Source organism: Parus major, chromosome 15, assembly GCF_001522545.3.
Source record: "Parus major isolate Abel chromosome 15, Parus_major1.1, whole genome shotgun sequence".
Taxonomy (NCBI): Eukaryota; Metazoa; Chordata; class Aves; order Passeriformes; family Paridae; genus Parus; species Parus major.
Window position 1 is genome coordinate 8,516,567 of NC_031784.1, and position 17,453 is coordinate 8,534,019.

The following is a 17,453-nucleotide window of genomic DNA, read 5'->3' on the forward strand; positions in this document are numbered from 1 at the left end:
GTAAAAGGGAGAAATGTCACTGTCTTGCTTGACTGTGCCTGTGTCTTGGTGGGCTCTTCAAACTTGAACTTTTGTAGTGGATAATGGAAAAATATTTGTGTTTGTATGTCGTCCTAATCTGAGATATCTTCTGTGGGAACAGTAGTCTGTATTTTGAAGAGGTTAGAGTCAAATTTAGATGTGATGCAGGACAAATAGACTGGGAGCAGGTGGGCCTGGGTATTGTGTTATTGCAGCAAGTTGACTTGGATGGGTTATGTAGACTTTTCTAGGTCTCCAGGAGACATGAGTTCCTGAGGTGTGAAAAGTGGAAAACAGTGCTGAGATCTGACTTAAACTGAAGAAGACAGCACGAGATAAAGTCACTTACTCCTTGCCCTTCTCTTGAAATAGTGCACCATTTCAACTTGGGCCGCAGGATGCCTGGATTTGATTATGGTCCCGATGGTTTTGGAACTGGCCTTACTCCACTGCATCTTTCAGACGATGGGGAAGGTGGAGCATTTCATTTTCACGATCCCCCTCCACCCTATACTGCTTACAAGTACCCAGATATTCAACATCCTGATGACCCACCTCCTCCTTACGAGGCTTCTGTCAATCCAGACAGCATCCTCTGTTCCACTCCAGGTATGCAGGCAATAATTTCTCTTTTCTTTCACTTTTTCATTTTGGCTACAGGATAGATATATTTTTTAAAGCTATAATCATGTGTTTTAACAATTGTGATGGGAAAAGACATTTTAGCAAAAAAAATCTTCAATTTCTGTGATGGAAAAGTCTTTTGTTAAAATGTATCATTAAGCTTTGTTTTTCTTAAAGGCTCTTTGAATCACCTAATTTAGCAGTGGAATCCAATCTGTAAGCAGTTTACCTCTTAAACCTTACCTATTTTTGAGTCTTACCTTGGATGGATTAGCTGGTTACCTTTTTCCTACCATGCTGATACCATTTTTGGCCTTTTGAAGATAGGTTGATTGAGTTTGGTATTAAGAAGTAGAACAAATGTCAAGTACAAGAGATTTTGGATAAAATGTATCCAGCCTCTTCTCTCCTCTCTTCTTCCCCCACCCACATCCCCCAAAAATTGACCAAAAATACCACTTTCTAATGATTCACCCAGTGCTCTTCAGTTTTGCAGCTGTGATATTCACATACTGTAGAAATCATTCCAATTTGGGATTTTATGGCAGCATGTTTCACAAGATAAGTGAGCCTGATTAGTGCAAGCATCTTATTTATATGTCAAAGTTTTATTTTTGTTACACAATTTTCCTCTTTTGCAGTCTCATCTTGTTGTGCATTAGCACAAAACCAGGAAAAACTCAGAGCTTCCAGAAATACAGATGATAAACCTGTTTGGGAACGTGAAATGATAAACTTTACGTTCTGATTCTGCTTGTTTTTTCATCCTTTGCAGATGGAGTTCTTTCTCAGGCTGTGCAAAGCAGTCCTCCATCACTAGGAAACTGTGATGTATCCCCACAGCTTACAGAGGGATCGCTTCCTCCCTCAGTTGGTCCCTCTCCAGTGGAGCTGGAAGACTCTGCTGACAGCAGCACCTTTCTTGTCCCTCCTGACACACCCATAAATGAAAACACCCCAGCAGAAACTTTGACAGGCAGCCATCACAGTCACTGTTCCCTCAACACCATTGTATAGAGGAGTGAAACGCCCAGCACCGCTCAGAGTTCTAGCAGCTGTTTGCACAGACAAACACTAATCCGTGGCTTGAACTTCAGAAGGAATCTCCACTTTGTTTTTCAAACACTGCTTTTATGTTCTAGATTAGGATCGTGCCTCTCGTTTTTTGGCTGTCGTTATTCATTCACTAATCAATTTGTCCTGTAAATATGGATTGTACAACTGCTCTTTTTTTCCATTGGCTATGGAAAGGAGAGCAGAGAATTCCTTTGACTTCTGAGGAGGTGAGAAGTATGGGTAGTTTGGGTTGGTTTTTTTTTTCCTTGACCTGAGAGGAATCAAAATCTACACCAGAAAAAAAGCTGCTTGGATTTGGCTGGATACCACTGGACCCAGGAAACAGACAACGGAAAAGAAGGGTGGGGCAATCCTTGTTCAAGCAGAGAAGATGGAGCTGCAGGGGAGGGGGGCTTGGGGGCCTGTTTTATGGAGTGGGACACGTCCATCAAGAGTTACACTGTGTAAAACACTTGGGGTTTTGATCTGCCTTGATCAGAGCACCAGAGGAACTGGAATGTGTACACAAATGTGTGGCAAGTGGGTACTGAGAAAATCAGGATTTGTAATTAGTTATTTGTTGTCGGTAACTGCAAAACCTCATATTGTTGGATAAACTTCTGGCCCATGAAGAAAACTGGGTCTGTGTGATGTCCCTTTGGTAGAACCCTCACATATGTTAGGAAGTACTTTAGTGAAGAGATGAGGAGCTTTGTTGCAGCCTGAGTTCACTGTATGAAGCCCCTGTTTGTTCCAATCCCATAAGGAAGATTGAAGTATTTTCTTTCTAGTTCAACTTCTTTACAGTGAATGGTTGCACAAAACTGGCCTGGATAAAAGACCACTGTTCTTGCTTTACTTATTGCATGCTATATTTAGCATGTGTGTTCCCTCCCCTTCATTTCACTTCCTTACAGTTCTACAAATACCACTTAAAAATGGTGATCAACATGTACTGTAGGTGATGTTTGATTCTAATTGGACACCTGTTCCTTATCTCAGTCCCATAAATAGCCAACCCTGTTCTAGAGATTTCCCCCGTGCCCCCCAAACCATTTATCCAGGTCCCACAAGGGGTTATAATGAGGTTAGTGTATTAAATCAATAAAGCAGTTTGCTGCAGTCTGATATGTCATCTTAAATTTCCCCCTCGTATTGAACTCTTTAAGCTAAGTTAATTTACAGATGGCAAAGATTCATTCAATCCCTCATGAAACCCAAAGTCAAACACTGTTGGTTTTGATAATGAGTACAAAATAATCTTTACAGGCAATTTTAAATTTAAGTTTCAGTGTACAAATAATTTACCCTTTTCTCCCATCCTCCCATTGCCTCTGCTTCTCCTTGACTTACTGTAACAGTCAGCAGATGAGATGAATTTTAAGGAATTTGTAAAGAATGCCTCTTGTGAGTGGTCTCCTGTTACCTTATGAAGGGTACAAGCCTAGAGGGACAGGAAGAAAACACTGCATGGGGGTGTGTATGTGATCTATTTTTCTAGTAACGATGAGAAATCATACTTGTATGACAAATCCTAACCCACTGTTGTGCTTTCCCAGTGCAGCTGACTCTTTCCCCATGGAATATGCTGCTACTTTCTATTCCCTGTCTTGCCTATAGGGTTATACTGTACTTGGGGATTGGTCTTGACAATTCAACTCATTTTGCACAGGAAACTGTGAGTTTTGTTATTGAGGTCGTATCTGGTGTCTCGACATGCAGACACTTGCAAACAGCCCTGACTCCATCGGAGAGCGTGAATCACAGTTCTGGGGAGCGCTGCTGGCACACGAGTGGGAGGAAGCACTGGTAGGAAGCCTCTCCTGGAGCCATTCCACCACCCCATCCTGCTCTCTGCTGTGCCTGGCTCCAGCAGCAGTGGTATGAAACGAGAGGAGCAGTTCTCCATCCTGTGGCATCTCTGACCGACTCCTCCTCCGAGTTCCAAGTCCTGGTCTAATGAAGTGGATGGATAGCAGTAGTCAGAACCATGCATACAAATTATTGAGCATTTCTGAAGTATGAAAATAAAGCGGGTTTTGTGCGTTTTTGAGCACATTCATACGTTTTATACATTGTATGTACTGATTTTTCTTTAGTTTTATAGGTACGAATGCGTGTGTGCGTGTGTGTGTTTCTGGGTGGTGATATATATATACACACACATATATATATCTCTATACATACTGTAGGCAGTAACCTTTGTGCTGCATCCAGCTAGGTGAAGCTAAGCACTGAGATAGAAATTAGACTCTAGGGTTAATACTTCTCTCGAGCTGGCTACACTCTTGTAGCACAGGCTGTGATAGTGTACACTTAAATAGGATGCAAAGTCTATGCTACTACAATCTGTTCCTGAAAAATACTTTGTTAGCAGCGCAAAATAGAAAGTTTCCAATTTCTTTTGAAGCCAGATGGAATATTTGTTCTTTGTAGTATCTTAACGCAATAACAAAAAGCCTTTTGGGCTTGGTTCAGTCTCTGAAGCTGTATTTTGTGGCTGAGGTGAACAGATACCTTACCTCACACTTCTCCTAATACTGCGGGAATCTGTTCAATATTTTTGTATTTTACTTTTGGTTCTGTGGTGAATTTTATTTGCAAATAAGCTCTGTTACAACTGGCAACTTCATTGTGGCTCCTGGTTGTAGCTATTCCAAATGGAGGCTTCTTTATAGAAGCCTCAGTGTGATATTTTCCCCATTGCTTCTGAGCCTTTCCCACTTGTATATTGGCAGGAGGCTGCTATTTTCTCTGTTTTCCCCTATCCTTCTTCATCTTAACTGTAAACAAGGGAAATTCTGCCTTGAATGGAGCAGCTCACTAAGTACAGCTCATTTACCTCTTGGTGAGCTTTTAATTTGGCAATAAAATTGTCATTTCCCCCCCCCCCCTTTTTAATGTAGCTTTTTCACATTGAGTACTTTCTCTTGAAGTAAGAGCCTTTGTAGCAGAAAATGTCCCAGCTACTCAGACTGCTGGACCAACTGGGGAAGAGTTAGGTTTTCTTGACAACGGTGGAGTCCTCAGCAAACCTTCCTTGCCCTTGGCCAGGTGACTGGTGGGCAGTTTGTCCTGAGTGCCGGTGACAGAGGGTTGGTGCTTGCCCAAGGAAAACCTCTCTGGTTTGATTGCCATTAGATTGATGAGATCTTTGGAGTTACTTTCTGCATTGATTTTTTTCCTCACTGCCATTCACATTTCTGGATGTTTTTCTTAACAACTGGTGCATTCTAAACATCCCTGCAGCCCCAGCAGGGAGATGGCATTGCCACATGGTTTCCAGCAGCCCAGGCTGTATTTTTCTTGGGATGCCCTTGACCGCAGTCATTGCAAAGTCCCAGCGCTCGGTTCCGTGCCGGGCTGGTCTTGTCCCACTGTGGCCTCGGACAAAGCTGCTCCTCAGCCTCCCTGTACTGTGGTGCCATATCGAGGTCTCTGCTGTTCCCTGAGAGCAGCCCCAGACACTCTGGTTTGTCAGTGATGCCCATCCACAGTCTCACAGCAGCCTCTGGCTCTGTACTGGGTGAGTTTGAAGTGTTACAGGGGCGGTGGGTTCTGTTGTGCAGGATCAACACCATCATTCACGTGTGCAAGGAGCTTGTCTCTGTCATGTTCAGTCCTGTTTAGTTTGAGCTTCAGACTCTTCCTGTAGCTGTGCACAGCAGGACACTGATCTAGATGAAAAATGAAGTAGCTGGACATTTTTTTTCTGAAAGCTGAATCTTTGAGTCGGTGGCTGCTCTGCCTCCACATGTGTCGTGGGGTGCTGGTCTGTTTGAGTACTTGGGAAGAAAATGTTTTTTATGACCAGTAATTATTACCATTCTTTCCCATCTCATGTTAAATAAATTTGAACCTGGTACTTAAAGATGGTTTTATCTTTCAGATGTGACTTCTCAGTGGCAAAACACTGATGTTTTAATGTTGCCTCGTACAATCCATAATGTGCGTCTCCTTTTTTCAGTTGCTGAAACGTCTTTTTTCTCCCTAGCTAAGGAACATGTAATAAGCAGAAATTTCTTTTAAATTTCCCTTGCAAGCTGGGAGCTGGACTGTAAAATTAGAGTAGTTGAGTGTAGAGGAGGTGAATCAAAGTTCATGTTTGTTTCTCATGTTCCCCAGTCCCAAGTGAAATAGGTGTTTCCTTGGAATAGATGCTTTCAGTGATGAAGATGCTCTTCCCCCTAACAAGAGTCAGCATTGCCTGCCTGCTACGGTACCACATAGCTTTAATTTTCTAGTATGTGCCCCTCGAGTGTTGAGTGGGTCAGGGTTGATGGCAGCAGAGGTGGCTGTGCTGCACCATCCCTGTGTTGGGCTGAGGGCGCCTGGGAGGCTGTGAGAGAATGAGACACTGCTTTTTACCTTCCTCTGGAAAATAATTTTAGCCAGCGCTGCACTTGCAGGCTTCTCCTGTGTAGTTGGTTTGTGACTGGACTTAACTGTGGCAGTGTATAAAAGATTTTGATATTCTGTGAAATACCATGTAGAATTTAAATTTGATACTATAATAATTGAGTCCCTGTGACACTGGTTTTTGTTTTAACTTCTTTGGGGTTGGCACTAATCTCTTTTTTTTTTTTTTTCTTTTTCAAGATGCTGTGAGAAACATTTCATCTAAATGCCAAATAAATTGTGTTCTGTAAGAGAAATGTTGTGCTCCAATGTCTCCTGATTTCTGCGTCGATGTGGTTCCCCAGCATTGTGAAGGAGGGTTTTGTTAAATCACGCTTCTGAGCTGTGATCTTGCAAGAAGATCAATAGATGCATTTAACTTTGAGCAGGTAGTCTGCCAGAGTTCCTGTGTGTACAGGTTCCAGTGGGATTCGCCTTTATTAGTGCAATTTCAGGAAAGTCTTGGGTTTATACCCAAGAAAATGAAGTGCAGCGTATTCCTGCTGCCCTCCCCAAAGCCATGGGAAGCTGCTGATGGCAGGGGCAGGGCTTTCTACAGAATGGAGAGGCTGGTCCAGACTCCCAGCTCCCCGTTTCGGGCTCTCGGTGTGTGCTGCGGGGCTGGGCCGTGCCCGCGGGCCGCCCCAGGTTCATCGCCGAGGGGCCAGGGAGGGCTCTGCTCCCCCATCCCTGCGCCTGCAGAGGGCACCGCAGCCGCTCCGTGGAGCTGAGCAGCACAGCTGCAGAGCTCCAGCTCGGCTCCAGCCGAGGGCTGCTGCTCCCGGGGGGACTCGCATCTCTCCGGAGCGGCTGCCAGATGTCCCGAGCTCTTGGAGGGGCTCAGTCTGGTCTGGAACTCCGTGGTGCTGTGCTGCTGCTGGGAGATCTCGGGCAGATACAACTTGCCCTTGTGTCCTGCCCCTCTCCTGGGGACAGGACAGTTCCTGTAGGGAGCAGCATGGATTGTCTGGAGCACGGCCCCAGCCCTCGGAGCTCCCCTCCCCACCCTGCCCCGGGACTGTCCAGGGGCAGCTGTCGCTGTTGACCCTCGGGTGCTGTGGCAGGGCACTGCTGGGCAGCCTCCCGCTGTAAGCTCTTAGCAGCTTAAAATGCGTTTTTCTGAGAGGGCGATGAGCAGCTGTGCTCAGCACGGCGTGTCCGGGGCGCTCGGGCCCGGGGGGAGCGTGTCAGACCCGCGGCGGGGCCGAGCGCTGGCAGCGCCCCCGGCGTGCCAGGCCGCGGGGGGGGAGATGTCGCTGTCCCCGGCGGCGGTGGGAGCGTGCGATGAATGGAGGGGCTGTGCAGCGGCGAGTGGCCGGAGCGCATCTGCCGGCCACAGTGCCTCCTTTGTGCCTCTCCTGCTGCCCTCCCCGACCCGCTCCCGTCTTTCTTCTGGGCTTGCACCGGCTTATTATGGGGATCAAAGATCAGGGTATTTACTGCCTGTGAACTTCGCCTCTCTGAATGCCCGCCTCTCTTCATGCACCCATCCCTGTGTGATGTGAACCACACTCTGGAGGCTCAAGCCTTGCTCTTGTCACTGTTCCTGTCAGCCTGGGTCCCTGGCCAGGCTCCCGGGCAGTGCAGGATTTACCTCCAGGAGCTGTTGGCACCTCTGCTGTGTGCTGGCACAGGGCTTGCTGACGGTGCACGTGGTGGGGTTTCCCACCAGGGTGGCACACGAACAATCGATGGCTGCCGCTTAAGTAACTATTTTTATCTTTCAATGATATTTTTCCCATTATCATGGCTCTTGCTCTTGGAGCTGTGACTACGCGTGTCTGCGGGGACCTCGCCACCTCCTGGATCGGTGGCAGCAGGCTGATGGACGTGGTGTTGCCCTATGAGGACGATAAAAGCTGCAGGATCAGCTGTGAGCTCACCACCACCAGCATCACGTCAGCAAGGCCGGCAATTTCAAGGCTTGATCTGGTTCCTATAGAAACTGGAGGTTGCTCCTGCCTGGCACGGGTGGCAGCAGCCCGCCGTGCACCGTAGGGAGCAGTGGGGATGGGTGGGAGCAGGGTATGGCACAGGTGCTTCCACCACCTTTCCACACGCCTTGTAGATCCCACTGCTTCCTCACTCTGCTCCCGCTTCTTGTCGGGGCTGTGCTGAGCCCCACACACCGGTCTTGCCCCTCTTGCTAAAAATCACCACTAGAGAAGCCTGAAAACCTAAAAACATGTCCGTGGGGCAATGAGTGTCGTCTTCCGACCCCAAGAGCCTTGGGCTTCTCCCCCACTCCTGGCAATATGGGCCGTCCCTCTGTGGGCGTGTAGGAAGAGGAATTACTTGGTGGGCTCATGTTTTCAAGGGAGGTTTCCATACCATGAGTGGCCGAACAGCTCCTCTATTTCCCGGCAGCAATCGGCCGCAGGCTGCAGAGCTGGTGCGACCCCTCTGCCGCACCTGCCCGCCCTTTGCGGCTCTCTCCGGAAGGAGGAGCGCAGTTCTCTGCAGACTACCTCATCCCTGGAGCAGGGGCCAAGTGTCAGCCACGGCACAGATCCAGCCCAGGGGACACCTGTGCTGCCGCCCTCCTTCTGTGCCCTGCACCGGGGCCCAAACGCGGCTCGGTGCTGCCCAGGCACTGCCTGGGGCTGCTGCTGCCTGGGGGGAGGAAGGTGCCCCAAAGAATCCCTGCTGAGGATGAGCCCGTTGTAGCACCTGGCAGCCCAGCAGCTCTGCTGAGGCAGAGCCCGTCCCTGGCCAAGCCGGCAGCAGGAGGCTGATCCCCACTGCCCGAGCGCTGCTGCCGGCTTTCTTCATCCTGGCAGTGACTCGCGGCCAGGGCCAAGAGCCGGCGAGAGGAGCTGCGGGCTGGGCCCCTTGGCCTCCTTTCCTCTGCTGAGTGAGGATGGCAGGGATATTTAAGGGGAATGTGATAACACCACGCTCCTGTGTTCTCACCCCCTTCCTACCTGCCTGCTTGCTGAGCTCCTGGCTCCTGTGGGACCTGCCCAGACAGGTGCAATGGGATGGCGTATGTGCTGAGGAGCTGAACAGCTGCCTCCACCAGCACGGGATGCCTGCACCGAGCTCCGGTGCTGCTCGGATGGGTGCGCAAGGCTTATGCCCCAGCACTGCCCCCCTGCACTGGCCAGCCCGTGGCTGTGAGGGTGTGAGCCAGGGCGGCCTTTTGCCCACTGGAGAGGAAAGGGCTGGATCCTGCCCCAGCACTGCGTGGCTGTGAAGGCCGCCTGGGCTTCCAGAGGTGCTCGCCGGGCTTTGTGCAGAGAGGGGCCTGTGCTTGCAGGCGTGAGTTGGGTTTGGTCTGCGGGACCCCATGGCACCGCCTGCCCCATCAGGTGGGAACCTCCACGCTCGGACAGGGGAGATGCGGAACCCGCTGCTGGCTGGAGACTTCCCAAAGCTGGGGGGAGGGTATCTCCCACAGCCTGTGTCTGCAAGGAATGGGGAGGGGATGGGCCAAAGCTGCTGTCCCCAGCCCGTTCCTCCTCCTGGCAGGCCCCTGAAGTCCATCTGTAGTCCCACGCACTGTGCGGGGGCGGGATGGGGCACAGCGGGGATGCTGCCCACCTCCAGCTTTGGGCATGGAGAGCGGGACGGTACCGGGGGGGAGCGGGGCGGGGAGCGCAGCACCCGTGGGCTCCGCCAGCCCCCGCTCCCCGCCTGTCCCTGTCACCGCGGGCAGGGACCCGGCGGGTGCGGGGGGCTGGCCGGGGGCCGGGCTCTCCCCGCTCCCTCCTAGCAGCCGAGGAGTTAAAAACTCAGCTCGGGTGATGAATATGTAAGAGCAGAGCCCAGGCTGGAGCCGAGCATCTCCCGGGCTGCGGGCGCTGCCAGCGCTGCCGCCCGCCCCAGCCCAGCACCGGGCGCACTGCGGAGGGACGGGACGGGACGGGACGGGGAGGTGCGGGGGTCTCTCCGCTGCCCCCCGCCGCCATGGGCCCCACCGGGCTCGGCATAACTTTCCTGACACTGCCCCTCGTCGTGCGAGCGGCCGCGGGAGGTGAGCTGTGCCCGGGGCGGCGGGGTCGGGGGTCCCGCGGGTGGAGAGAAGGGGGGCTCGGGGTTGGGGGGCTTGGGGGGCGCCCCTTATTCCATTCCCTTCCCACGTGTCATAGGGTGATGCGGGCTCAGGGGTTGGCAACAGGGACGGGGGGACCTAGTCTGTCCCAGGAGCCCTCTCCTGCCCTCCCACCACCCCGAGTGCCACCGGCGCTGGGGGTCTCAGCCCTCCTGAGGCTCTGTGCTGGCAGGAGGTGGTGGGGCCAGGGGCCCCTTGGCAAGTGGGGTCTTGGGCTTCAGCCCATCCACGCCACAGACCTGCACCACCGGGAAACATCAAGGAGGACGAAACCTCTGAGCGAATGGGCGCTGCCGTCCCGGGCCGGGGCGCAAGGTGCTCACCTGCATCCGGGCCAGGCTGGGGGTGCGCAGCGCTACCTTGGCTCCTGCCGGAGGATGCTCGAGAGCTGCTGCGTGCAGCTCTGAGGATTTTCCAGGAGCTCTGCTTGCTCCCGGACCCCAAGATCCCTGCTCTGGGATCGTCGGAGTCCTGCCTGCGCTGTTCCGCTCCCAGTTCTCTGGGGCTGGTTTCTCCTGTACCACTGTAGTGAGACTTTGGATACAGTGCCGCAGGCTGGGGCTTTGAGCAGCACAGGTGGAGGCCGGCAGGGCTGCCTTTGTCCTGCTGCTCCGAGCGGCTGTGGCTGGCAGAGAGCGTGGCTCGGCCCCCCGGCCACCAGCGGGGACCCTTCACGTGGGCTGAGCCCGGACAGCACCGGGCTGCTCTGCGCCTCCTCCCAGGAGCAGAATGGGACTGAGGAGGGAAGGGGGGCACTCCTCTGCAGAGCTGATGGCCCCGGGTGGATGTGCAGGCAGCAGAGTAGGGCACCGGCTTTCTCGGCATCCCCTCGGTGTCCCAACACCTGCTGCGCCACCGCTCGTCACGGAGCCCGGGGTACCCACAGCCACCCAGAGCTGCTGGGAGCTCAGCAGCTCCGGCTGAGGTGGCCCTGAGGGACGGGACCGACCAGCACCGCCACAGCCTGGGCTCGGGCCTGCCCTGCTGCCGCTGCCAGCCCAGCCGCGGGGACAGCGGGACAGCGGGACAGAGGGGACAGAGGGGACAGAGGGGACAGCGGGACAGCTGGACGGGGAGACAGAAGGACAGGGGGACAGATGGCAGGGCTGTAGCAGCTCCCCTCGGGCCCCGCTCCCCCGGGCTGCCTTGGCTCCCCAGGACGGGTAAGGCGGGGTGGCCCCACAAGAGTTGGGGAAGGAGCACAGTGAGCAGCGAGGTTTGGCTGCCTTGGAGCAGCGATACTGAGGGAGGTTTCCCTGTGAAGCGTCTGGGGGAGGCAAGGAGGGTGTGAAAACACTAACGCCAAAAATAACCGTGATGAACACAAGTGTTGGCGGGACCCCGGGCTGCACTGGGGGATGTCCTCCCTGTCAGGGGGTTGGGCACGGCTGTGGGTGGGTTTGGGGAAGGGTGTCTGTCTTCGTCAGCCGCCCTGAGCTCTCCTTTCTCCCGCAGGACAGTGGTGTTACGACTCACAGGACCCCCATTGCGGTGAGTGGTGCCAAGTGTGGGTGTGCTGGGGCTGTGCAGGGCCCAGAGCCTCGTGTCTCCCCACAGCTCCCAGCTGAGAGCACCCTGGGCAGCATCAGCAAGGCCCAGTGGGGAGCATGATGTGGAAAAGGGCAAATCCCCCCGTGCCACACAAACGTGGGAGTGGTTAGAGGAGCTTCACTTTTGGGGGTGTTGCTGTAGAGACTTGACAAACACCTGAGCCCCTTGGAGCAACTCAGCCCCACCCCTCACCTCAGCCAGGTCTGGGTGATCCTGGGACAGCACCAGCGTTCCCCTTCTATCTGAAACAAATCCAGGTTTTAAAATACTCTATTAAAAACCCAGTGCAGTCCAGACAGCAGGGAGGACTGGGGGTCCAGGGGCCTGACTGAGGAGGGCCAACTCCTTTGAGCAGGCAGCAGCCCTGCCTGGATGGGGAGGGAAGCATGGCTGGGGGCACTTTGTCTCAAAACACACAAATACAAATTACAAATAGCTTGTAAAAGGTTAATTAAAGATCATCAAGCATTTAATCAGCTGTTACGGCCCAACTGTTTTATAGCTCTTGGGTTTACATGCCCTGTGGCTTGTGAGTGTGGATTGCTGGGCTCCGCTCATCCCTGTCGGAGCGAGGCTCGGTCTTACCCGGTTTAACATCGGGCTGGCAGCGAGGGCAGGTTTTGGCAGGGCAGAGGGGCCGGTGTGAAGCGGCTGGAGCAGCGTGGAGCCGGCTGTGTGCCTGCAGCAGAGCCATGTGGAATGGCCCCTTACTGAAGGCTCCTGGTAATCTGTGGGGCCACCCAGTTACACCGAGCCAGGAAGCCGGTGGGATGATGGCACGGCCAGGCTGCAGCTCCCAGGGCTTCCAGGCAAAAAGATGCCTGAAGTAATGAGAGGAGAACATAAAGGATAAGGGCTGAGCCCAAGGGGGCAGGAGATTGGATACAGCCCACAAGTGTCTGTGGTTTTGTCTGCCCAAGAGGAAGATAAACGTCAGAGCTGAACCGTGGGGCACTGCTGGGGGAACAGTTCCCCAAACCCTGGCTGCAGGCAAAGGTGGCCCATGTGTGTGAGAAGAGCCAACAGCGCCTGCTGGGATGTGCTGAGCTCCCCTGGGAAAGGAGATGTCCCAGGAGGACAGGGTGGAAACACTGAAGGAGCTCCTGTTCCCTGGCTGGGACTGAGCACAGATAGTGGCAGTGCCCAGTGCTGACACCTCTATCCTGGGCTGCACCAGGAGGAGGAGTGGGGTGCTGTGGCAGCCACACTGGAGCAGTGACAGCAGGGAGGCTGCCTGGTTGCATCCTACAGCTGTGGGCTGCCACGAGTGTTGCAAGAGATGATGCTGGGGTGATGGGGACAAGCCGTATATATGGGTTGGTTGTGTGGTCTGGCTGTGGTGGCAGCCATGGGGACCCTGCTCACAGCCCCCAGGCAGCCCTGTGGGTTTGCAGTGAGTTTGGTTGGCTGCCAGCACTGTGTGTCCTCACCCAGCTCCTGCCATGGTGACCCCCTGCCCCAGGAGCAGCTGATGGACATTTTGTGGTGGTCACTCTGGAACACGTGTAGGATTTGCCCCAGGATGAGTTGTGTGGCTAGGTTGCACTGTCACCTGTCACAGCTGGACAGAACCAGCATGAGTGGGTTAAACATGCTAAAACCTGGGAACGGGCAGGGAGAAAAGCCTGCCCTTCACCAGCATCAATGTGGACACTGATGTCAGGCTAAATATAGCCCCCAGCCCCTCGAGGAAATCCTGCTGAATTATGGATGAGGCTGCAATAAGCCCCTGCTCATCAATAGGAAGGAAACTTAGCCGGGCAGGAGAGCAGTTCCCATGGGATGTGAGAGAGCACGGTGGTGCTGGCAGGGACAGCAGGGCTGGTTGGGGACACAGCCACCCGTGGCCTTGTGTCCCCCTCTGGGGGCAGTGATGGTTCCGTGGCTGCCCGTGGTGCCCCTGCTCCTCCTCTGCAGGGCCCAGCCACTGGAAGGAGCTGAAAGCCACATGCGGTGGTGACAAGCAGTCCCCTGTGAACATCGACAGGCGCCGGCTGCAGCGGGATGGTGGCCTTGGGGACATCCTCTTCGAGGGTTACGACCAGGCTCCCCCTGGCAAGTGGAGGCTGACAAACAACGGGCACACAGGTGCGTGCTGAAGCTGGACACCTTCCCCTGTCCCAGTTCCCCAGTCACCATCCTGACTGGGGCTTGGCTCTGGTGCGGGTGCTGCAGGATCCCATGCAGAAGTGCTGGGTTAGTGCTGGGATGAAGCTGGGGGAGAAGAAGCTGTGCCAGGGCTGTTCCCCATCCTAAGCCTCCCCTCACTCTGTCCTGCTGCCCTTGCAGTGATGCTGAACCTGGCGAGTGAGTCGGCCTCTGAGCACATCACCATCAGCGGTGGGGGCCTCCCCGGCAGGTACCGCGCGCTCCAGCTCCACTTCCACTGGGGCAGCCTGGCCGGGAATGGTTCTGAGCACACCCTTGATGGGCACCAGCTCCCCATGGAGGTACGTGAGAAAAAGCCCCCATCACGTTCTGTGTTGCCCAAGCCCTTGGTGTGGTGGGAAGGGGTGATGCTGGGGCACCCCAAGGCTGTCATGCAGCAAGTGACTGGGCACTGCAGCTCTGCACTGGGGAGTTCAACTGTGCTCCTGCACAGGCACCTGGGTGGTGGAAAAGCAGCTGACATGAGACTTGAGGTGTTTCTTACCGTGCATGGGCCAAGCTGCTTCATCCAAGGCACTCAGTGGGGTTTGTGGGGCTCTGTGCCCTGCTGGGACCACACACTGAGCTAGTGAATGCAAGTGAGAGCAAGCAGGAGCGTGCTGTGCCAAGCACATTGGGATCTTTCTGGATGAAAGAGGCTCTGCACCTCTAAAATATTCATTATCTGCCAGAGGAAAGCAGAATTTATGTTCTGTGTCTGACGAGCACCCCGGGACTGCTGGCCCCCTTTTGCACACCCTTCAAAGGATGCTTGCTTCATTGGGGTGCTTTGATCCTCTGAGCACCCACCCCACAAAAGTGCCAATAGGACCAGAAGGGCTTTACTGGGAGAGGTTGACTCAGGGTCTGGCCATCCCAAGCTGGCTGGAAGGGTCCATAGCAGAATGTCCTGCTTCCAGGGTGTTGGCTGGGGGCAGCTGTGCACGCCTGATTCCTCTGTGCTTTCCTCAGATGCACATCGTCCACATGAATGCCAAGTACCAGACACTGGCAGAGGCCAAGGGGCATCCCAACGGGCTGGCTGTCCTTGGCTTCTTCTTCCAGGTGGGTCTACAAGGGCCCCCTAGAAACCCGGTGCTGCTGGTGCAGCTGGGCGAGCATTGTGTGGGTGTCCTGAAGGAGTGGGAAGGGGCAGAGAGGCTGGCTCAAGGCCGGGAGGAGCTGGGGGACCCACTGACTGTGCAAGAGAGGGCTGGCTGGGAACCCTTCCCCACGGCTCTGCAACAATGTGAGACAGGGCTGGCTCTGTTTGGCAGGACAGGATGTCCCAGCTCTGCCCTGCTCAGGCTCTGCCTGACTTCAAGCACTTGTTCTCCCCGTACACAGGTCTCTGAAACCACTAACACCAACTACAACACCATGGTGGCGGGGCTGAGGAATGTCTCCCACGCTGGTGAGTCACCTCCTCGTTGGGGCAGGGCAGGAAAGGGGAGGGCAGGGATGCACCCCAGTGGGTTGGGTGGGGAAACCTGCCAGTCTCTGGGTTCATCTGCTATGGGGAAATTGATGGGGGTGGTTCTGCTGTCCCCACCACATCCCTGGCAGGGGACAGGCTGAGTGCCCCTGTGTTGCCCCACAGGTGACTCTGTGGATTTGGCCTCCACCTTCCGCCTGAGCACGCTGCTGCCGCGTGCCGGCCGGCTCTCGGGCTACTACCGCTACCAGGGCTCCCTCACCACCCCTGACTGCAGCGAGGCCGTCATCTGGACTGTTTTTGAGGAGCCAGTGGAGATTGGCCGGGAGCAGGTACTGGCACGTACAGCCCCATGTGGCAGCACCCGAAAGGCTGGATCCCCAGGGTGACCTCTCTCCTTGTCCTTCCTGACCCTTGAGCAAGAGCACAGGGAAAGTCATCTCTAGAATAATGCTCCTGGCAACTTTGCAATTAATTTATTTTATGAAGGTTAAGTAATGGAGATGTGGCTACCTGCCAATGGGGAGGAATCCCATCCATACTGCTCTCTCGCCCAGCCTTGGCATTCAGAGAGAGAAATGGGAATGAAGCCATTGAAGCTCAGTAGAGACTCCAAGGAGATGGATGGATGGATGGATGGATGGATGGATGGATGGATGGATGGATGGATGGATGGATGGAAGGGATTTTCCTCTGCTGCTCAAGCATCTTAGCAGATGTGTTTTCTTGAGGGAGTCATGGGCCAGCCACTCTCCGAGTGCTCACTGTTGGCACCAAAACACAATTAGCTCCTTTAAAACTCAAGACCTGATCCTTGTAAGGACCTGCCTCTGTGTTTACCTATGGCTCTGGCTTCAGGAGAGCAGTGGGGGGTGGTGGTGTGGGGCACCGGGGCCGTGCCATGGGTCCTGTGCCATTGGCAGCGGGGCAGTATGGGGCAGGCTGGCAGTGGGCAGGGGCTTGGGGTGCCTGGCAGTGCAGCTGCCCACCCTCCTCTCTCCCTGCACAGCTGAAGGCATTCGTCAGCACCCTCCACTTCCCACTCGAGGGATCCGTGCTCCTAAAAATGATCAACAACTTCCGCCCACCGCAGCCTCTCCACAGCCGGAAGATCTTTGCCTCCCGGGGGGCCACAGCCAGCGGTGGGTCCCTGCACCGGGGCCACCAGCAGCTCCTCTGGCCCCTGCTCCTCCTGACCCTGCTCAGCCTCTTCTCACCAGCCCCATAGGGTCTGGCCCTGCTGCAGCAGAGATGGAGGCGATGCATCTTGTTCATGGGAAATGGGAAACAATGAAAAAAAAGCACGTTGAAGCCTTGGCTGGGTGAAGATTTTGTGAACCTGCATCTCTGCAGAGGTGAATCTCTGCAAGCTGGAGCTGCCCTGGGATGCCCCTGTAGAAGGGCAGTGGGAGCTGCTGGCAGGGGGATGATGCATCGAAGAGAATAAAGCCAAGGTCCTCGCCAGTGCATTGCTGCCTCTGTTTTGCTGGCTGTGTCCCTTTGCCATCTGGGGCAGGTGCTCGGCATGGCACTGTGGGGTCAGTGGGGAGGGAGCTGGGGGTGGTGTCGGGGTGGCATTCAGGGATATCCCCTGTGTGGTGGTGCAGGCAGGCAGGAAGGAGCCAAATCCCGGCCCTGGCACAGGATCCATGTGGTCCCTGTGCTGCAGACGCTGCCCGGTCGCTTTCCCCAGGGTTGGGGCTGGCTGTTGGAGGGATGGGGTGTCCCTGGGAACACAGCACCTGCAGTGCCCTTGTGCAGGACACAGGGATCTTTCTACGGAGCTCATTTTGTGCTGGCAGGAATAACTGCAGCTGCCGGGCCAGGGCTGTGTGTGTGGGGTGGTTCATAATTAATGTGCTGGAGCTCCAGGCATGTTCCCATCTTCTCCTGAATTATGGGTGAGGAGCACAGGCTGTTATCTGGGAGAAGAACAGGGAAAGCTGAGGTTTGTCATCACTTCTGGAGGGAACCATTGCCAGTGCTAGGCTCCAGCCGCACCACCCGTGGGTCCTGATCATCCCCCTGCGCGATGCTCCTGGGATGAAGACCTCGCTGCACGGGGCTTTGCGTGGCGGGAAGGGCCCTGTCGCAGGCCCCCGATGCCCTCGCCGGGGCTATGTGGCTCTGTGATCCCCCCGGAGCTCAGGGCTGGAGGGCGGGACA

At 54.7% G+C, this 17,453-nt stretch overlaps 2 protein-coding genes across 5 annotated transcripts in view; both read left to right on the plus strand.

The window, feature by feature from the left end:
* DGCR2 (DiGeorge syndrome critical region gene 2) overlaps positions 1 to 6,356 on the plus strand; it is a 44,880-nt gene extending 38,524 nt beyond the window's left edge. For 3 of the 4 annotated variants that reach the window (XM_033518088.1, XM_015644193.3, XM_033518089.1), the window contains exons 9-10: positions 394 to 630; positions 1,421 to 6,356. In XM_033518088.1, coding sequence (XP_033373979.1) covers positions 394 to 630; positions 1,421 to 1,662 — 479 coding nt within the window. In that variant the 3' untranslated portion in view covers positions 1,663 to 6,356. Of the gene's footprint in view, positions 1 to 262; positions 631 to 1,420 lie in introns of those variants that run through there. The other variant, XM_033518090.1, reaches the window with a different exon arrangement.
* Positions 6,357 to 9,811: 3,455 nt separating this feature from the next.
* LOC107211444 (carbonic anhydrase 15-like) lies at positions 9,812 to 16,756 on the plus strand. Its single transcript, XM_015643458.3, has 8 exons — positions 9,812 to 10,075; positions 11,609 to 11,644; positions 13,622 to 13,792; positions 13,994 to 14,154; positions 14,825 to 14,917; positions 15,200 to 15,266; positions 15,453 to 15,619; positions 16,297 to 16,756. The coding sequence occupies exons 1-8, from the start codon at positions 10,009 to 10,011 to the stop codon at positions 16,513 to 16,515; spliced, it is 981 nt and encodes a 326-aa protein (XP_015498944.1). The 5' UTR covers positions 9,812 to 10,008; the 3' UTR covers positions 16,516 to 16,756.
* Positions 16,757 to 17,453: the final 697 nt, after the last annotated feature.

Bases quoted from the DNA above. Each gene is read 5' to 3' on its own strand.
- LOC107211444 (XM_015643458.3), top strand. From the start codon at position 10,009: ATGGGCCCCACCGGGCTCGGCATAACTTTCCTGACACTGCCCCTCGTC. The intron at 10,076-11,608 runs GTGAGCTGTGCC...TTTCTCCCGCAG, and splicing joins CGTGCGAGCGGCCGCGGGAG to GACAGTGGTGTTACGACTCA. The intron at 15,267-15,452 runs GTGAGTCACCTC...GTTGCCCCACAG, and splicing joins GAGGAATGTCTCCCACGCTG to GTGACTCTGTGGATTTGGCC.